The sequence below is a fragment of the Thermobia domestica genome, chromosome 1 (assembly GCF_964235325.1).
Source record: "Thermobia domestica chromosome 1, izTheDome1.hap1.1, whole genome shotgun sequence".
Lineage (NCBI taxonomy): Eukaryota > Metazoa > Arthropoda > Insecta > Zygentoma > Lepismatidae > Thermobia > Thermobia domestica.
The window spans coordinates 318,826,933-318,843,703 of record NC_137454.1 but is presented as its reverse complement, the minus strand read 5'-3'; the positions used below and the strand labels follow the sequence as shown (position 1 = coordinate 318,843,703).

General features: G+C 33.2%; 1 protein-coding gene across 9 annotated transcripts in view; it reads right to left on the bottom strand.

The window, feature by feature from the left end:
• Window positions 1-16,771, bottom strand: part of LOC145662658 (transient receptor potential cation channel subfamily A member 1-like) — a 426,395-nt gene that overhangs the window by 241,828 nt on the left and 167,796 nt on the right. For 7 of the 9 annotated variants that reach the window (XM_081728472.1, XM_081728501.1, XM_081728509.1 and 4 more), the window contains exon 3: window positions 3,466-3,927. The exons of the other annotated variants lie outside the window; for them this stretch is intronic. In XM_081728472.1, the coding sequence (XP_081584598.1) occupies window positions 3,466-3,927 (462 nt within the window). The remainder of the gene's footprint in view (window positions 1-3,465; window positions 3,928-16,771) is intronic. 9 annotated transcript variants of the gene reach the window in all.

Genomic DNA, 16,771 nt, shown 5'->3' with positions numbered 1-16,771 from the left:
GCCCCGAAGCAGGCTAAGCGGCTGAGGTTGGGGTTCCCGACAAAGTCCCGAAGCAGCCTGGGCCAAGAGAAAGGAAAGGCGTAGTCCCGAAGCAGACTAGAGGCCTGATGTTAGGTTACTCCTAAAGTTCCGAAGCAAACAATAGGAGGGCCACCAGTGAACTAGTACAGAATCGCCGTCGTCCAGCCAATTTATACAGGTCCTTGGGTGCCGGTGGCGCTGCTGCTCCGTTGACATCGTCTGCCCCGTGGGAGAGACCAGAAGCTCGTCGTCTGCAGGTGATAGTAGATCCATCTGGTGTGTATAATCCTCTTGCTAAAGCACGTGGTGGTGTTTGTAAACACTGGCGCGTAGAATTGTTTATACACAACACCATGTGTGATATTACAATATATATATATATATATATATATATATATATATATATATATATATATATATATATATATATATATACTTTCAAAAAGAACTGAGAATTTAGGTGCGAACTGATTTTGTAGAAAAGTTACAGATATTTACATCTCTGTCGGTTAGAATTTGTAATATTCATTATTTCCAAGATAAGTCCCACTACGCATACTTCAGAGATGGCTGCGAAAGGTAACAACAAGTTTCCTGTAGGTAGAGAAGTTGATGTGTGACCAGAAACAAGTTGAATTAATTTCTCAGAGTAAACTGTTGAAGATGTTAATATTACATTCTACAACCCTGATATTGCGAAAGATGAGAGTTGAAAGTTAACCTTACCACTTATGGGAATAGTCTTAGTTTTTTCCATATCCGATTTCAAATTAAAGACTGCTTGCGGTGGATGAAGATCTCGGTTTCCTCCTTCAGAAGGCTCGTTAATTCCACGGCAAACACGTTGGTTCAGTTTCTTCAAATGTTGTTTAAATGGATACATTAGTTGTCTGAATTCAACAAGTTTCAAAAAAGTCTTGAGGGCAGATGGACATTGAAATGAGAGTTAGCCCGGAATTGTCACTTTAATACGATGTTTTGCATCAGCAGATTTTTTAAAACATCTATCGTTCCCCTCTCGGATACTTTCTCTCAGATCAAACGGAATGATTACTCTTACATTTAACACAATGGGTCTTCATCTCTGTACAAGGGTCCACATCATAACTGTCCTAACCACAGTTCATAATGTCCAATTTTTAAGAAATCTGGAAGAATATTCGGTCTGAAAGTAAGATTCAGGAATTGAGTTGAAAACAGTTCATCTAATATCTTATTTTTGATTCGAACAAGTTTAATAAATGTGATTCTTCTAGTTCTGTTCTAACACTGTCAATTCTAAGTCAGAGCAGGCGTCAGGGTGCCTTTTAGTGCAACTGGTGGAAGGCAGAGTCTAGCTCGGAATGGTATGAATGCCCTTCTCAGAAACCTTCGGCGGGAGGTGGTCGGTGGTTGATTCGAATGTTGAAAACTTATTCGAGCTTGCATCTAAAGAAAGCATTACTTGCTTAACATCTAGCAACGAAATTGTCAACTGCGGAGAAGTTTTGTCAGTTGCCTTTGTTTTGCGGTAGTTGCTTATGAATATAGCATGCTTCTCTGAATGTATTACACTAAAATTATTTTGCATTTTTTCTGTAGTAATATATGAATGAATAAAAACATGCAAAATTAATATCTAATGCTCTGGATGGAATAATGTTTGATTATGGTTTTGACGGCATCTTTGATAACCCTTACGGAATTCCCGGAATTATCATGGAGTTTGTAAGAAAAAATATATAAAACATTCATAGACATTAATTACATATCCAAGTGACATTTAATACAAGTTTGAACTACTACGATTTGTTTACGTATTTAGTCATCTGTGCTATTATTCTCTATACAGAAGGTTGTTAAACCATACAAAATACGAACTATCTAGAAGTGGTTTTCATACTTTTCCCATGTTGGTGTTATTGATAAATTTTTCACGAAGCTGAAGACATTTATTTTATTTAACTTTGTAGCGGTTTAGCTCAATGTTTGTAATTATAAACAAGTTTTGTACCTTTGCTACTTTATATTTCTGTTGTAGAAATATTTTGCGGTATGTGAAAGAACATCTGTTTGAAGTAATAGTGTAGTTTTATCCAATAATATCAATAGATGTTATATTTAGCTTAAAATCGAATGTTTAAATATGTATTTACCATGTATTTTGCATAGCTGCCTTTTTATTAATACCTAATATACGTATTTTGAATATGCACAACATTGCAAGGAAGCTTGAGTTTGCATACCTATATAACTTCAAGAACGAAATTGTTCATTTGTTTGTCGATTTTATTCAGCAGATTCCAGCATGAAAGTATTAGCTACTGGCGTAAGACGCTGCAGCAGTATTGGAACGCACGATAGACGAAAATTCCTGGAATTTAAGTAGCTTCTTTGTCTGCTTTCTGTCGACTATTTCCAACAATGTGTCACTCCTAATGTTCCTGATATTTTATAGCTTCCGGCAATGTAATTTTATTAACAATGAAATGAAACTCTTGTTCCTCGCATGCTGAGACTTGCTGCATGTACTTTCTTCTTTATCTTTGGTTATAAGATAGCTAACACTTGTATTTTCCAATATAGTTTACGAACAGGGAAATCTTACTCTCGTTTCGTAACATCACAACAGAACCTTTACAGGCAAAATTATCTCCCCTATCAATTCCGTATACACACCCTCACCTAGGATTAGTGTGGTATTGACCTAGTCAAAGTAATGAGAAATACAAGAAAATTCCATTCGCGTCGTTCAAGGCATGCTGCTTCAGAAGGTAAACTTAGAAGTAGAAACGAAATATAAGAGAGACAATGAACAGAAAAGCTCCACACAGCCCAATATACTCGTATATACGAGAATTTACAACATGATGAGGAGTTTCTGTTTTATATAGTATACTTCTTCTTTTCTTAGTTTTGAAAGCTATTAGAACACCTAACACATTATACGAAAGGAACACTAAACTCACCCATTACCAGGTCGGATGGGTGCATGTACAGTTCAGTTGAGACTAACACAATCACAATTGAATCCGGCATTGCTATTCGCAGCTATGTGAACATATAACACACAAGACATCACATCATGATAAATTAAGTAGCATTTGCTCTCTACGATGGTGGAAATTATAGTTTTGGTAAATTTTATATCAAACAGGAGAAACAAAAGATATAAAAGATAAAAATGGTTTCTATTTTATAATGTATCAATGATTTTTATCTATTACTTCAATTTTAAATACAAATTCTTTCAGTTTCATCCTGCAAGGTTTTGAAACTTGGAATCTCTATGTTGACAAATATCCTAACTTCATCTATCAATCTAAAATGTATTATTTATGCAAGTTATCTTCACACGAACAGATTAAATATAAAAATATATCTAACGAATTCCAAGAACGAATTGATATATAAATGTTCTGGCATAATAAAAAATATGACCACCTATATAAGGAGCATAGTTACCTTATTTATGTACTTCTCATACATATCCCTTCTGTCTGTATTATAATATAATCGGCCCATTTGTTTGTTAACATTAGCATCGGCTTTAATAAGTGCCTCAGCAACTTTTTCGGCATTAAACCTACAAGCCACATGCAATGGTGTCACTCCACAACTGTCGCTGATATCAGCATTGGCGCCTTTACTAAGTAAAAATGTAACGTTATCTAAGTTTGCGTTGAAGGCAGCGAGATGTAATATTGAAGTCCCAAGAGCATCAGCATAGTTCACTTTAAATTCTATATTGAGAGTTTTGATAGGAGACTTATTATTCAACGCCAGTTCCCATACTCGCTGGCATACTTCTTCTGAAATATTATTTTCCATACTCTTATGAGTTGGTGGAGGAGATTGTGTCACAGGTTGTTTACCTCCAGGGCGTTGATTTTCAGAGTGACCACTATCTTGAGTTTGAGAGGTAGTCTGAAACAAGAAATATGTTCATTTCATTGTAAACTCAACGCTATAAAGAAAGAACTTATGAATATATAACCTCACTTGCTAACAATGCTCACTTGCAACAAATACTAATTAAAGCTGATCGGCAATATTTTGGCGCACACGACTACGAGTACAGTATTTATATTTTTTCATTTTAATTAATAAAAATTAAAGCGTAAATACATTCCTGGAGTGAATTGATAACTCCAATTATTAGTTTTCCACTCATGAAATATACATTTGAACATAATATTCAAAACTTGATTAAATGGAAGATTTCTGGAATTGAGGCATTCTCCGGAGAAACGGCGTATGGGCTCATAGGCCCTTTTCCCAGAGATCGGCGTAAATGAACAATTATTGTTTGCTCAATAAGTACTGAAAAGTTCGTTTGATCTGGCAACACTGTGCGAAGTTATGCGTGTATTTGTATCACCATTACAGCACTATCATTTGGATCCTGAATGTATTGGTAGCATTGCTGGAACTGTATCTGCGTTGCTATACTAATTTATGCTGCTAATAGTGGATAATGGTGAAGAAAGGATTAGACGCAAACTGAATTCCAAAAAGAAAGTGAGTATCAAACACGAGGTACAGAAATAAAAACGTCAAAATGGAGAACCAATACGTCGTAAAAAGGTAGAGCTTTAGATGGAAAGATTTTCAAAGATATTGAGGATCTCGTTTTCCTGTCACCAAAAGATAGGGGTCGGCTTGAATGCATTAGCAGTAAATTCAGGCAAACTCCACGTAAATGTGTTTTGTAGCCAGCACTTTTTTCGTTATATTCTTTTAGTTTTGTCCACATCACATATTGCGTAGTATTAATATTTTCAATATTTATTTTGTTCTATGGAAACAGGTCACTTTGCGTACTATTACAAGACATTGTACTGTGTTAAAATGTTCACTATATGAGATGTTGAAGTTTTGTTTTACTCCGAAGTTCTATTAAATACAAGTGGTACAATATTTCATTTTTTTCCCAAACCCATGATTTTTACTATATGCCCTTAAGGGCTTATTGGTTAGCACAGATATATTTTCCTTCAATTCATAACATATTTGAACACATCGTATTTAACCTTGTACTATCCGTTCTTAGTTTATTTTGATTTTTGTATTTGTGGCGACATTTAGTATTTTTTTGGAGAAAGGGTCTATTAGGCAGGGTATTAATTATTTTTTAATCTGTTGAAATAGTATATGTATCCAAAAGCATATTTGCTACAAGTAGTTAGGGGTGGTTACTTCTGGGCCAAAACTCCAAGCTAACACATTTCGTATATATTTTTAGTCAACACAGAAGGACCCAAGAAACCGCCACTGTGCACTTTAACACAGAGGGATAACCCAAAGTGAGATTGAGTCGAGCGCACTGCGCATATGCTTTTATGACATTTAAAATATTACAATGGAATCCTACACAAAATATATTTATTGCATCTTAATCTCTAGTTTATAAGCTTTCATTTGACACTTGAATCATGAAAATCCGTTAATAATTAGCTTTAAAAACTCAATGAGAAGGAATACATACAAAGAATACATACAACTCCGCAATAGATGATCTGTCACTGATTCATTTGAACGATTTCAGTACCAGCGCAGGACTGGCTAATCCGATTCTCTTTCCTTGTTCTCATATCAACATACATATATATGCATTAGCCTCTTCCTTCAACAGAGCTTCTAGCTAGCAGTGGACACCAGATGGAGCTGTTATGATGTAATCCCACGGCATGGGACTACGTAATAACTATGACGTGATTCCACGAGATGAGACTACGCAATAACTATGACATAATCCCACCGCATGGGACTACGTAATAACTATGATGTTCGTTGATACACGTCATTATATCCTTTCACCTTCAGTAAGAAAGAGAGAGAATGACTTACATATAGCTCAACATGATTTCCTCAACATCATTTCCTCAAATAAAAGAAAGAAATTCACAACTCACAAATTGTACATGCTGTTCTCACTAGATCTTTTTACCATGCAGTGTCTCCAACTCAATATTTTTTTCGGAACGTTCCAGGATTTTAATTTTTCAAGATATCGCTTTAAAACATATAGGGATGAATTCACCCCATTACTAATAAATATGATAATTGTTAAAAATGAGTTGGCAACACTGACAGTTTTACCCCCAAATAACGTTATTAATTAATACCTCGGCCCCTAATTAACCGATTTTCAAAATTCAAACGACATTCGACAGAGAAATAAATTTGCCATCTTCTGGATGTATTGTGAGTTGCATACCTCTAAGGATACTATTCTGAATTGGTTATATCTCCGTTGTTTATTAACCGATTTTCAAAATTCAAACGGTAATCAATAGACAAATAAATTTCCTATCTACCGAATGTCTTATAAATTGCATAACTCTAAGGATATAATTACAAAAACTCAAATAAATCTCTTATTTATACATGTATCTTTAAAATTTAAATGACATTCAAAAGTACTGCTTCTCCTTATGCATTGTGTATGTTTAAAGATCTCAGTTTTATGGCTTTATAATCATACAACACTTAGAACATACTTAAAATTACAAGTTCGGATACTGATAATGGAATCTTCTGTTAACCTCGTTCTCTATAGGAAACAATGACTTCTTAAACTCTGTCCACTGATCGTAATTCAAGCTGAATAGACAACCGTTAATATCAAAAACTACTTGAACTTCGGTTTGCACATTTTTCACAATTACATTAAAGTTATTAGTAAGAATGAACTTTTTTGAGGATCCATTTTTAACCACTCCATTTTTTACTTCTGACAACATATTTTTGTTCATTATCGTTCATTTTTTGGATTTACATACAGAACTCAACAGTTGGATAGTTTTCTTTTAGACCAGTGTATTTGATTTTTATTCCATCTTTAACGATCTCATCAATCATTTTATCTGTTAAGTGTTTTGTAAATCTAGGTGGAAGAAAAACCTTGAACTTCTCACACTCAACTAATATGCTCTTTCCATACTTAGTTTTAATCTTTTCCATTTTCACAATCTTATATTCCGTATTTATTTCTAATTCTCTTAATCCAACAACCTGTTTTTGTTCAAGACTTCCAAGCTTGTTTAAAAAATCAACGTGTTTTGCCATCGTATTTATTATATAGAAAATCAATGAACACTTTTCAATTTTTATCTTCACCAAAAAATATTTAATCATTTTTTATCAATTTCGTTTTATGGAAAAACCCATAAAACAATCGTTAATGAAAACAGTTCGAGGATGCAAGGGTATCTTTTCGATACCCTTTAAAGTCGCCTATGGCTAACTGATAAAGGTCCAGCGCTGGTGGACCTTAGATTCTTGAACCGTAGGGTGAGCAAAACGCTCACCCTTAAAATCTCTATATGTCCGTTGATATTTTGTTAACTATCTAAAACTCTTCTACTACTTTCTCATTCTTAGGATCATATGTAAAGTTCTTTCGTCCAATTAAAATCGCATCGCATATAGTATCAGCAGCCACAGCTTCTGCAAAGTCTACAACAATCTTTATGTTTGTTCTCTCATTTACCGATACATTTTTCCTCTTACTACAATTAATCACATACATTGGTCTGTTATCTATAAACTCTTTAGGGTCATAGTACATTTCGGTGTTGCCACACGTTATTCTCTTAAATGCAGTATAATCTTCATACATCTTAAAATAATCCTTGTTAGCAATATCTAAGTTTCTTGATTCTTTTGGAAATACCTCATTCCTCCCATTCTTAAGATAGATATTCTTTACCTTACAATGATCAAACTTACTTGCATCCGCGGTTTGTTTGCCACTTCTATCAGTTTGGAACATTACAACTACGAAATCAGGCATATCAAATTGTCTAGAATTAAATTGAGTAGTAACATCAAACTCCAAGAAAGAACCTACAACAAGTCTTCTGAACACATTGATAAGTATGGAATGAAAACATGATTTTGGGTTCTTTAAGAATATTCAACTTTAACTTGTTTTCGTAATTAGATTCGTATTCAACAATAGGCATTCTTATCTCCATACTTTTTATTGTTATTTTTCCATCATGAGGAGCTGCTCCTGATCCAGTCCATTTGTACAAAACATCGTTATTGTTGTTAGCTTTTGTAAATGTTATTCTCAATCCACCTTTCCACATAACCTCTTTGTAATCACTTAAAAAGCCTGGAATTAATCTTAATGGGTACAAAACACTAAAGTCCTTTCTTAGACCAAGTTTATCATCTGTTTCAAATCCTGCTTGTTTTAAATATTCAACTTCTGGCTTGGAAATCTTTAATGTTCCAACAGCTGTAGATGTTATTCCTGGTAGTTCAATTTTATCTATAACAACACCATGCTTTCTAACCTCAATTTGAGAAAAGAAGAATGGGAAGAAGTTATCTACAAGTTTTATAGTATCGTTTGCGCCAAATGTTCCTCCAACTGATGCACCAACAACTTCAAAAGTCATATGACAATCTGCTTTGTGTGGATGTATGAAACCATCCCCCACATTGAAATCAAACTCAATATCTTTGTTAGCTTCATTCAAATTATTAAATGTTCTTGTGTTAGCTTTAAAACTCTGTAACTCGTAACTCTCAACACTATCCATTTATTATAAAGAAAATCTTGAAACATCGTTGATAAAAACTGTTTGAGGATGAACGTTCTGTAAGGGGGATTAAAACTCCCCCTTGGCGCTTTTATGGGATATGCCCATAAAAGAATCATACATAATAACACAAGATCATGTAGACGAAGAAGATAAGAAAAATTTTTCAGAAGTTAAGAGCGCCAATTCACCGCTCTTATAATCCCCATCCCAACTTAACCTTAGCATTCATAGCAGTACCAACCCCAAAAGCAGCTAATCGTTCACCAATTGGCGCATCACTACTAAATGCTCTTTTCCATGCTTTAGTTTCTAGTTCCTTATCTGCAATATGTCTTGACTCGGTATCTTTATTGTCTCTGTAGTATATATCGTGTTCTTTACAAGCCTCATCTAATGGGTTAATACCTTCATCACCTCTCTCTAATCTTTCTTGAAGCTTAGTCCCAGGCCCGCAAAATCTAAAACCTGGTATATGTAATTCAACTGGAAGTTTATTAATCAAGTCATTTACTAATCCTTTCCCAAGCTTCTCATCATTCCAAAATCGTGGTGGTAACGTATTTAAGATCTTAATCAAATACCCTATTCCTTTGGGATCATTAGGAATAAACTGTGAAAGCTTATTATTAATCATACTCACTATACCTACTTTCTCATTATAAAAGTTATCATTTCCAGATTTTTCTTCCCCATCAATAACAATCAAGCGATCAATTAACTTTCTCACATCATCCAACCATATATATTCTTTAGGTATCTCTGTATATTGTTTAATTCCTTCACCAGTCCTTTTAGGTGTCGTGTTCTTTTTAGGAGTTGGGGGTAAAGTTCGTTTAATATAATTATCCCAAATAGCCTTGATAATATTAATGTACTTAGAACCTCTACTAGATGCTACCTTTTTATCTCGATTATATTTTTGGAAGGCAGCATCTGATTCTATTATTATTTCCTTGTACTGTTCAAAATCGTCATCATCATAATCTTCAATGGTTTTATTAGTATTCATCGTTAACAACTCCCATAGACCTTCTGTTCCTTTATAAGTTTTACCATTAATTATCAAATCATCACCATTCACTTTAACTTCCAAATTTCCTATCTTATTTATTATTTTTCCATCTTCTTCTGCAGCTCTTATTCCAAATACACTATCATTTCTTTTACTATAATATTTCGTTGCAATCTTACCAAATGACTGTGCTGTTGTTAAAGGTTCTACTCCTTCCACTTTATCTTTAATTTGTTTTCTCATTTGTTTTATTTCTCCCGTTATAGGCGTATCACTACTACTTGGGGAACTATCATAAGCTATCTTTTTAGGTGTTTCTAGTAGACTAGGATCTATTGAAGCCGTTTTATGTGCAACTGGAACAAGTTCAGTTATTAGATTTTTATTTTGTTCTGCTACTTCTTTGATCTCACTTCCCAAGTTTTGAATAGCATCAATTACAGGTTGCTCTTGTGTTTTAAATTTATCGTATATACCTGCTCTTTCTTTCTTCCAAGATTTGAAGCCCTTTATCAAGAACTCCTTCAATTTAATATTCTTATCAATTTCTTTCTCATCCATTTATTGTATAGCAAACGAACAAACGTCAATAAACGTCAAAGAACATCAATAAACGTGAAAAAACGTCAATAAACGTCAAAGAACGTCAAACGTTAAAACGTCAAACATCAAAAAACGTCAAACGTCTATAAAGTGTTTTATCTTGTTCCTATACTTACCATTGTTTACCTTCCTTGTCATATCAATTACTATAAAACCATAATCTTCTTGCCAACATTTTGAACATATCTCTTTAAACTTATCATAAGACATATCTCCCCCAACAAACTCACTATACACATGTTTAAGATTAGTATCACCTTGTCTGAATATGCATAGGAAGTTGACGTTATCTCTTATAAGCTGTTTAGGTACTTTTGAATATGTTTGTGCAAGATAGAAACAGTCTAAATGTCTATGCCTACCTCTTGTAAAGTAATTTCTAACAGTATCTTGATTCTCTAAAATGTAATCGTCAAACACAACAACAGAGTATTTTTCACATTCATCAATAGGTACAATAGAATCATTATCGCTTAAGAACGTTGCTATTTGCTTCTTAAACTTTAGTTCTGCTTTCTCAAATCGATCTTTTAACTGCTCATACTTTGGCTGATTCATGCTTTTAGAATATATGTAGAAGTAATTATTGTTTAACCAACCTGGCTGTAATAAGAAGTTAAATAGCAAAAACGTTTTACCACACTCCGACGAACCTACGATAAGACAACGAATATCATCAGGTATAAGTTCTCCATTTCTTTTCTTAGCTGTTGTTTCTTTTATCATCTCTTTTACATCCCAATTAATAGTTTTCTTACTCATTTATTATAGAGAAAATAATCACCTTTTATGATCTTATTTATCTTAGAGTATTCACAACCTAGAAACGCCATCCAAGATCATGTAGACGAAGAAGATAAGAAAAATTTTTCAGAAGTTAAGAGCGCCAATTCACCGCTCTTATAATCCCCATCCCAACTTAACCTTAGCATTCATAGCAGTACCAACCCCAAAAGCAGCTAATCGTTCACCAATTGGCGCATCACTACTAAATGCTCTTTTCCATGCTTTAGTTTCTAGTTCCTTATCTGCAATATGTCTTGACTCGGTATCTTTATTGTCTCTGTAGTATATATCGTGTTCTTTACAAGCCTCATCTAATGGGTTAATACCTTCATCACCTCTCTCTAATCTTTCTTGAAGCTTAGTCCCAGGCCCGCAAAATCTAAAACCTGGTATATGTAATTCAACTGGAAGTTTATTAATCAAGTCATTTACTAATCCTTTCCCAAGCTTCTCATCATTCCAAAATCGTGGTGGTAACGTATTTAAGATCTTAATCAAATACCCTATTCCTTTGGGATCATTAGGAATAAACTGTGAAAGCTTATTATTAATCATACTCACTATACCTACTTTCTCATTATAAAAGTTATCATTTCCAGATTTTTCTTCCCCATCAATAACAATCAAGCGATCAATTAACTTTCTCACATCATCCAACCATATATATTCTTTAGGTATCTCTGTATATTGTTTAATTCCTTCACCAGTCCTTTTAGGTGTCGTGTTCTTTTTAGGAGTTGGGGGTAAAGTTCGTTTAATATAATTATCCCAAATAGCCTTGATAATATTAATGTACTTAGAACCTCTACTAGATGCTACCTTTTTATCTCGATTATATTTTTGGAAGGCAGCATCTGATTCTATTATTATTTCCTTGTACTGTTCAAAATCGTCATCATCATAATCTTCAATGGTTTTATTAGTATTCATCGTTAACAACTCCCATAGACCTTCTGTTCCTTTATAAGTTTTACCATTAATTATCAAATCATCACCATTCACTTTAACTTCCAAATTTCCTATCTTATTTATTATTTTTCCATCTTCTTCTGCAGCTCTTATTCCAAATACACTATCATTTCTTTTACTATAATATTTCGTTGCAATCTTACCAAATGACTGTGCTGTTGTTAAAGGTTCTACTCCTTCCACTTTATCTTTAATTTGTTTTCTCATTTGTTTTATTTCTCCCGTTATAGGCGTATCACTACTACTTGGGGAACTATCATAAGCTATCTTTTTAGGTGTTTCTAGTAGACTAGGATCTATTGAAGCCGTTTTATGTGCAACTGGAACAAGTTCAGTTATTAGATTTTTATTTTGTTCTGCTACTTCTTTGATCTCACTTCCCAAGTTTTGAATAGCATCAATTACAGGTTGCTCTTGTGTTTTAATCACATTCACATTCATCAATAGGTACAATAGAATCATTATCGCTTAAGAACGTTGCTATTTGCTTCTTAAACTTTAGTTCTGCTTTCTCAAATCGATCTTTTAACTGCTCATACTTTGGCTGATTCATGCTTTTAGAATATATGTAGAAGTAATTATTGTTTAACCAACCTGGCTGTAATAAGAAGTTAAATAGCAAAAACGTTTTACCACACTCCGACGAACCTACGATAAGACAACGAATATCATCAGGTATAAGTTCTCCATTTCTTTTCTTAGCTGTTGTTTCTTTTATCATCTCTTTTACATCCCAATTAATAGTTTTCTTACTCATTTATTATAGAGAAAATAATCACCTTTTATGATCTTATTTATCTTAGAGTATTCACAACCTAGAAACGCCATCCAAGATCATGTAGACGAAGAAGATAAGAAAAATTTTTCAGAAGTTAGGGGCGGCAATTCACCGCCCACGTTGAGGTCCACCAGCATTGGACCCCTTTCAAACAGTTTGAGGATGAACTGTAAGGTGAGCGTTTTGCTCACCTTTAAGGGCCACCAGCACTGGCCCTCTTTCAGTTTGAGGATGAACTGTAAGGCGAGCGTTTTACTCACCTTTAAAATCTCTATATGCCTGTTGATGAAGGTTGTGTGAGGTTGTTCATTTGGAAGGGTGTCCGTAATGCGGACACCATTTGTAGTCTCCAGGTGTTACGTTGTCTTTAAGGGCTTGACTTGTATTTACATAGCCTATCTTATATCTTTAAGTTGTTCTCTGATCTTAAGCAACGTATCTTTTATATATTCGCTATCCATTTCACCATTCAATGTTATTATCATCTCTAACTGTTCTTTAAATGAGTTAATACAAGTGACAATGGTTTTATATTCGTCTTTTCTTTTGCTTATGTTTAACTTCGAAGACAAACCTGTTATTATAGCACTTCCAGTTGCAAGAGACGTTGTTAATATCGAGTAAATTGTTACAGGTATAAAAATATTAATAAACCCAGTTGTTGCAGAAAGTATAACCGACAACGCGATCAAAGTGTAGTATGCATATTTAACAATTCGTAGTTTTCTCTTTTTCTTCTTTAAACTTTATTCTAACTTCTGAATGACATCTTCTATTAACTTGATTACTTTCTCTCTTGGAATATCTCTAGGTAAATCAAACTCGTTCATTTATTATATAATAAATGGCTAAGGTATTCAAGTTAACGAGTGCTACTTCTGTTTTAAAGAAGAAACTCCATTACGAATTAGACAACAGTAACAACTACTTAAGCATAGGACTAGTTGGGTTTTACAGTACATATCTAACTCCAAACATAACAACAGAAAAAAACAGTTTCTCATATGGTGATAGGCAAGTTTTTATACCAGAAGGACAATACAGCTTAAACAGTCTTAATGAATATTTAAAATCTCAATCCATCAACATAACATTATCAGAAGATCATTTAAGAAATAGAGTTAAAATTGAAACTGATAGTAATGATGTTACAATTGGGAGTATAGGCACTGTCCTCGGGTTTAATGTTTTTGAAGTTTTAGAAAAGAACAAAACACATATTGGAAGTAAGTTGCCAAAGTTTCATCCGTTTGATACTATAAATGTTCACTGTAATATAGCTGATGGCATGTTTGTTAAAGATACAGAATACACACATAGAGAAACAGGAATTATTGCATCATTTAAAACAGATGCTGAGTTCAAACATAGTATTATATGTGAGCCTACTTATCCATTATTTTTCCCTGTATCCAAAGACAAGGTTGATAATTTTGAGATAAGGATAACAGATGAGAATGATTCCTTAATTGATTTTGGTGGAGCAACAACAACTGTACTTTTACAAACCAAGATTTTCTCTTAAATAAATAGGAAGATGTGCTCTATTAAAGGTTGTATGTTTAGTGTTCCTTACAGTGAACTAAGGGATTTAAATATTGATCATGTATTAACAAAGAAACAACTTAGTGATAAATCAAAGAAAATTAAAGAAGGTAAAGGAATTGATTTAACTTTAACTACTGCACAAATGAAAAAGATTAAGAAAGAGCATATGGGTGGTTTTATCTTTACAATTCCAGCCATTTTAGCAGCTTTAGGAGCAGTTGGCTCATTAGCAGGTGGTGCAGCAGCGATTACTAAAACTGTACTGGATGCTAAGAAGAATAAACAAGAACTTGAAGAACAAAAGAGACACAATATGGCTATGGAAAAAAAGCAGGGAGCAGGTAAACCGAAGAAGTCAAAAAAACTAAAACCATTGACCAACTTCGATATAGAGAGGTTGGCTAAAGAACTAAAGATAAAACGATTTAGAGGTGTATTTATGAGTGATGAACTTCCACAAAAACCTTATGTACATGAGTGTGGCGTAGTTAACCTTGATAAATCAGAAAACATTGGTACTCATTGGATATGCTATTGGAAAGATAACAACATAAAGTACGTGTTCGATTCTTATGGTGGTGTTCCTCCTAAACAACTGGTACAATATCTTGGTACCGAAAACTTCTTTTACAATGACGAACGAATACAAGACTTTAATTCAGTTATATGTGGTCATCTTTGTGTTAAGGTTTTAAATCTTCTAAATCAGGGGTATCCTTTTAGTGACGTTATGTATATGATTAAAAATGATTAAGTGCTTTTATGGTTTGTATCCATAAAAGTTTTTCTTTAAGATAAATATGGAAGCTATACACAATAGATTTTTAAATTATTTTGAGAAGCATGAGGATGAACTAGATCCACTAGTTAGTTATAATTTTTATCAGTATTTTGAACAAGTTAGTGAGATAGACTTAAAAGATAAAAACAACGTATATGATGTTATTGATTTGTGGAAAATGCTAATACCAAAATGTTTGTACACGGAAGAAGAGTTGGAAAAGTTACGACCAATAATTACCTTAAAGGAGTTGTTGACAAATTATAGTTCTAGACCATTACAATGTAGTAATTGTGGTAGTAAGTCATTAACAAAAGGTATGAGTAGATAAATTTGTGATGATTGTTCTGTAGAGAGTGGTTGGGTTTACGATACTAATAAAGGAATGAGAGCTGCTTGTGCGAGAAAACCATGGTACGATACTACAAAAAGATTTAAGTTACAGTTATCTCGTTTGCAAGCTTTACAGGATAGAATTATTCCCGAAGAGGTGCTCAAGGTGTTAAATGATGAACTTAGAGATATACCAAGAGATTTAATATCAACAAAAGATGTTCTAGAAGTACTAAAGAAAAACAAATACACAAATATTATGATGATGTCTATTTAATACACTATCACCTTACCGATCAAAAACCATTAAACTTACGACATATGGAAGAAACACTTATAAACGACTTCGAAAACTTACACGAGGTTTTTAGGGAGCTGTATCCGGAAAGAGCATTGTTTATTAACCTAAAATGTGTATTGCACTATCTGTTGAAAAAGCATGATGTTCATGTTGATATTAATTTTAAACACTCACCTAGACAAATAGAGATGTTAAAGAAATGTTTTGAAAAATTAGGATGGGCATTTTCTCTATAATAAATGAGTATGGATATATTTGGTAATGTTAAAGATAGAAAAGGTGATGTTGATATTAGTGAAGAAAAATTAAAATTGTTGGAGAATTTAAATGATATTGTTAGTGTAAATCAACTTAGATCAATAGAAGCCCAATTAGAGAACGATAGAAAACGATTTGAAGATGCATTAGAAACGTTGCAAGACACATACATAAAGAAAGAAGATATTGAAAAGATTAGGATGGATACTACTAAATTGGTAATGCAGAAAGAAACCATGCCTCTATTATATCGATTAAGAGCTAAAAACGTTAAGGAGCCAATCTTTAGAATATTTAATCTCTCTAATGGTTACAAATTTCTCTATAATGGGAAAATAATGCACATGGAATTAAGTTTGGATAAATACTTTCTAGATATATATTTGGGTGATACTTTGATTAAAGAGATACCTTTTGACTTTAAGAAGAACGATATAATTACGATTAAACCAAATAAAAATTCTGCTATGGAAGAAGGACAATTATTGTTTGTTGTAATGTACATAGAAAGAGAGCTTTCCTAAAGACGTTTGCTATATAATAAATATGGATATCTTTGGTAATGTTAAAATGACATCAGAGTTAGATAATACAGTTGTGAGAAAAGATATTGCTATGTTGAAAGAAGAGCTTAACTTCATCAAACGGAGTTATGATATAGAGCTTCATAGTCGATTGATATCAGAAAATGTTGAAACTCCGTTCTTTTTAATACATAATCTATCTATCGCATACAAATTTCTTTATAAAGGTAGGATAATGCATATAGAGTCATCTTACAATAAGTATTATATAGATATATATTTAAATGATTCTCTAGTTGAAACTTTTCCATTGCACT